The following is a 4,660-nucleotide window of genomic DNA, read 5'->3' on the forward strand; positions in this document are numbered from 1 at the left end:
TCGGTAGATCATTATACGAAAAATAAACCACCAAAAGGGCATTAAATAACTTCTTCTAGTTTCAGTTTTACGATTTTTTTAATTTACCATTTTGACAATTTCTTTCTCAACTTGCTAATACAATTCTTGATTTTTTTACAACTGTTTTAGTCCAATTTTTGTTTCAAACTTTTTACAGTCGATAGATCGTTATTTGAAAAATAAGTCACTAAAAGGGCATTAAAAAATATCTTGTAGTTTTTATATTACGATTTTTTTAATTTTGATTTTACCAAATGCTTTCTCAACTATGAAAAGACAATTCATATAATTTTTTTACAACTGTTTTAGTAAACTTTTCATTTCGAAATGTTCGTAGTTGGTAGACCATTAATAAAGGGTTAGATTTTCAAAAAGGGATTAAGAAATGTTTTCTAGTTTCAATATTGCGATTTTTTTAATTTTTGATTTTTCTAATTTTTTCTATCAAAGACAATTCAATTTTCAATTTTTTCACAACTGTTCTATTGTATTTTTTGTTTCGAAATTTTGACAGTCGGTAGACTTTTATTTGAAGGATAAATCGACTAAAAGGCATTAAGAAATTTTTTTTAGATTCAATATTACGATTTTTTTTTGATTTTGCCAATTTTTTTCTCAACTGTTGAAAACAATTCATAACCGTTCTAGTCCACATTTTGTTTAGAATTTTTTTCCGTTAGTAGATCATTATTTGAGGCACAAATCGCCAAAAGAGCATGAAAAAAATAATAAAACAAGGAAATTATTACAGTATGAAGCATTTATTTGTCAAAAAAATACAAATCAAGGACATGTGAGTATTCTTTGATAATTAGCAACATCCATGGTGGACGTGTCCATGATGGCCATGGTGTCCATAACCCCCATGATGTCCTCCATGATGGTGTCCATGATGCCCCCCATGCCCATGATGTCCATGCCCACCATGGTGGTGTCCTTGAAAACCTCCATGTCCATGATGTCCATGTCCACGAAAACCAGGACATCCCCCATGCCCATGGGCACCACGGTGTCCTCCACCAACATTGGGACAATCCCCACCTGCAGGAACAACCGCTCCTAAATTAAAATAATTTATCCGGACAATAATTCACCAAAAATAACTCACCAGCTTGTGGACTATTTGACCTTCGATGCCCATGCCCATGGTGCCCATCACCGTGGGACCCACGACGTTCACAATCACAATTTCTCATCTTGATAGTCAATTCGACACAAAATACTGCCTAACAATGCAAGAGAAGTCCAACAAACGCTATTTAAATAGTTTAGTGGGGATTTTAGTGACGTCAGTGGACAATCAATGTGGATTATTGTTCAAGGACGATTGCACAGCGTTGGACAATGTTGCGCAATGCATTGTCCTAAAGCAAAACAAGTGACAGTCACGTGAAATGAAACATGAGTCATTTAAACAAACAAGCTTGAATTTCCGCCGCAATAATGCGTTTATAATTACGCTTTATTTCCATATTATTCGTATTAAAATAATTATTCCGTAGATATTTTGCGTTGTAAAAGCCAATAAAAAATTATCTTATCAGACTAATGCGCAACGTTGTCCAATAGTTGACCTTGAACAACAAACAATCGATTTTTTTCTATTAAAAGGACGTCCACTGGACAATTTGGACAAAATATAAATTCTGGACAACATGGCGAACACCGTGGACAACATGGCTCTTGTTGCCATAACAACGTGCACTGGACAATCTGTATAAGAGGAGTAAAAAACTGTCAAGAATTAAAAAAAATTGACAAAAATTGTAAATTTGGCCATTTTTCAAATCAAGACATCATGGACAAAATGGCCGATGGGCGCCATCAACAACTTCGCGGCCATGGCAACTACGACCAAAATTTTTATTTTTGGAGTAAATAAAACGCATTTGCGGAGTTTTAGTGTTTTATTTGTTGTTATCAAGATAGCACTTATCAGCAGATAAACGTTGCGAATTTTTTAACTAACAGCTTAAATTAAAATTAAATAAATAAATTACAAAATGGTGCACCAGCAGTACTTGACTTCGTCAATTCTGGTTTTGTCGCCCATTTCGTAGACGCCGACATCGTTCGGGGGCACAAAATGGCCGTCGTAGTTCAGGTCGTAGTTGGATCGATGCAAATCGTCGTAAATTCGGCCATTTTGCGATGACCCAAGACTGAATTGCGAGCCAAAATGGCTGTCACTCACTGGATGGAAATCGTTGTGGTATCTGTTGCTCATTTCGCATCGAATTTCGCCGATCAATAATTGAAAACTTGAAGTTATTATCGCTTGTTATCATTTCGAGATGTCAGTGTCTGTGTAAAATGTAAATCTGTCGCGTGAAAATGTCAAATTTTCGTCAAAATTTCGTGTTATTTTTGGAAATCTACCTGAACATTTTGAAGACTTACCAAACGCTGTGTCTGTATTTGAAGTGGAGTTTGGAAATTAAGGAAGTTCTGAAAATTTGAACCGATTTTTTGGTTGCGGAAAATAATTTTTGGCGCGAAATTCGAACCTAATCTCTAACGTGTTGTAAACAACGCGTTTATTTATAAACTTGTTATCTGAGACGGAGTTAAAATGAGCAACAACAAAAACAAAATCGAAAATACTTTGACGGCCATTGGGGTGGCGGCGTTAGTGTCGGGGGCCACTTTCGGTCTTTTTTACTACCTAAGAGGCGCTGAACAAACGTGTGAAAACAATTTGCCGTAAGTTTGAATTTTTTTGAAGCGAAAAATTTAACCTCCTTTCAGTGAGAAGAAAAAGCAGAAATCGAGTCCAGGTTTCAAGGGCGATTTGTGCCCTATTTGTTTCGATTTCATGACCACCAAGTGCATCACAATCAAGTGCCAACACACCTTTCACAAGAAATGCATCGCCCAGTGGAAAGCCATCAACAATTCGTGCCCAATTTGTCGCAAAAAGTTCGACAGTGCCATATAGCTTTTTTGTAACTAGTTCTTAAGAATTTTTGTTAGGAATAAACTTGCGTTCTTTTTTTTGGTGCATTTTTTTCCCTAAATTGCGAACCTGTCCCCATTTCCATGCTTACCACACATCTGGTATCTTTTAACAGATAACGAAATATTTTTTTTGTTTTTTTCCATTTAGTGTTTTATATTTCTTAAGGTTGACAAGCCTGTCCCTATTTCCATACCTATACACTGTCACCAGACAATACTTTTTAGTAATTTTTGTTTGACTGTCATTTCAAATAAAAATCTCTAAAGAATTTTTTTAAGGAAGTGAAGAAAAAAATAGAAGATGAGAAGAATGAAAGCTATTTTGACGCTTTTTGTTGCACTAAGTTGGCAAAGTATTTAATTCTCATGATAACTATAAAATAATGTTAAATCTTGACGTTTAACATATTATCTTTAAAAACAAATTAAAAATTGTTAGAAATAAGAAAATTTAAAATTTATGAATAAATTACAAAAAAATACAATATAGTTTTTACCATTGACGTTTTTATATAAAATAATATATAATATATAATATATAATATATAATATATAATATATAATATATAATATATAATATATAATATATAATATATAATATATAATATATAATATATAATATATAATATATAATATATAATATATAATATATAATATATAATATATAATATATAATATATAATATACAATATATAATATATAATATATTTGTATAGTTACCTTCATACAATAATTTCAAAGTGTAGATATTTAATCGTAATTTAAAAAAACTTGGAAAAAAATCTTAATTTGTTCAATTGAAGAATGAAAACTTGTTCTTTCGTTTGGTATTTTTTATGGCAAGACTGTTGCCAGATTGTGATTTCAAATTTTGCAGTTTGATAAAAAAATTTGAAGAGTTTGAAAAATTCCCAAAAATTTATTTGAAGAAAAAGTTTGGAGCAAATTTTTTTGTCAAGTTACTAAGCCTGTAGCCATTGCCATGGTTACCAGACATATATTGAATCAATGCTCAAAAAAAAATTTGAAAAAATTGCAAAAATTGTGGGGAAATTAAAAAAAATGAACAAAAAACTAAATAAAATTTATTTGTTCAATTTAGTGTTTTTTATTTCTCAAGGCTGACAAGCCATTTCCAATTTCCATATCTATACATTTGTTTGCACAACATTGTCATCTCAAATAAAAATCTTCGCATTTTTTTTTCAAGTAAAGATGAAAGTGAAGAACAAAAAAAGATGAAAAATTAAAGCTTGTTTGGTACTTTTTGTTGTTTAAGTTGGCAAATTTGTTACCATGGTAGCCATAAAATAACTTCAAATCTTGACGTGTAATTAAAAAAAATGATAGACTCCTAAAAAAATAAAAAAATAATAATAAAAAAACACAAGGTAGATGAAATACAAAACGATCATTTAAAAATAAACATACATACAATTATAACTTGATTATAACTTAAACTTTAAATACAATTATTGTACCAAAAAACTCTATATTTTTAATTTTTCAAGTGCAGAATAAAAAAATAGAATAAAAGCTTGTTCCATCTGGTGCCTTTTATTGCTCTAAGTTGTTAAACCTATTCCCATTTTTGTAGTCATCACTTATCAGACAAAAATTTCAAATTAGAAGAATTTTTTTTTGAAAAAAAAAAGATTTTTCCGTTTGGTGCAATTTTTTT

General features: G+C 31.0%; 2 protein-coding genes across 3 annotated transcripts; one reads left to right on the forward strand and one right to left on the reverse strand.

The window, feature by feature from the left end:
* Positions 1-763: 763 nt before the first annotated feature.
* LOC103314085 (uncharacterized) lies at positions 764-1,378 on the reverse strand. 2 transcript variants are annotated; one of them, XM_008198985.3, is made up of 2 exons: positions 1,130-1,378; positions 764-1,062 (listed from the first exon to the last, which is right to left on the reverse strand). In XM_008198985.3, the coding sequence occupies exons 1-2, from the start codon at positions 1,175-1,177 to the stop codon at positions 805-807; spliced, it is 306 nt and encodes a 101-aa protein (XP_008197207.2). In that variant the 5' UTR covers positions 1,178-1,378; the 3' UTR covers positions 764-804. The 2 variants fall into 2 exon arrangements, with proteins under 2 accessions (XP_008197207.2, XP_008197206.2); XM_008198984.3 differs by having other exon boundaries at positions 764-1,080; positions 1,130-1,355.
* A 597-nt stretch (positions 1,379-1,975) lies between these two features.
* LOC103314084 (uncharacterized) lies at positions 1,976-3,016 on the forward strand. Its single transcript, XM_008198983.3, has 2 exons — positions 1,976-2,724; positions 2,770-3,016. Exons 1-2 carry the CDS (start codon positions 2,594-2,596, stop codon positions 2,957-2,959), a joined length of 321 nt encoding a protein of 106 aa, XP_008197205.1. The 5' UTR covers positions 1,976-2,593; the 3' UTR covers positions 2,960-3,016.
* Positions 3,017-4,660: the final 1,644 nt, after the last annotated feature.

This window comes from Tribolium castaneum, chromosome 6 (genome assembly GCF_031307605.1).
Source record: "Tribolium castaneum strain GA2 chromosome 6, icTriCast1.1, whole genome shotgun sequence".
NCBI lineage: Eukaryota > Metazoa > Arthropoda > Insecta > Coleoptera > Tenebrionidae > Tribolium > Tribolium castaneum.

Bases quoted from the DNA above. Each gene is read 5' to 3' on its own strand.
- LOC103314085 (XM_008198984.3), bottom strand. From the start codon at position 1,177: ATGGGCACCATGGGCATGGGCATCGAAGGTCAAATAGTCCACAAGCTG. The intron at 1,081-1,129 runs GTGAGTTATTTT...ATTTTAATTTAG, and splicing joins GTCAAATAGTCCACAAGCTG to GAGCGGTTGTTCCTGCAGGT.
- LOC103314084 (XM_008198983.3), top strand. From the start codon at position 2,594: ATGAGCAACAACAAAAACAAAATCGAAAATACTTTGACGGCCATTGGG. The intron at 2,725-2,769 runs GTAAGTTTGAAT...ACCTCCTTTCAG, and splicing joins ACGTGTGAAAACAATTTGCC to TGAGAAGAAAAAGCAGAAAT.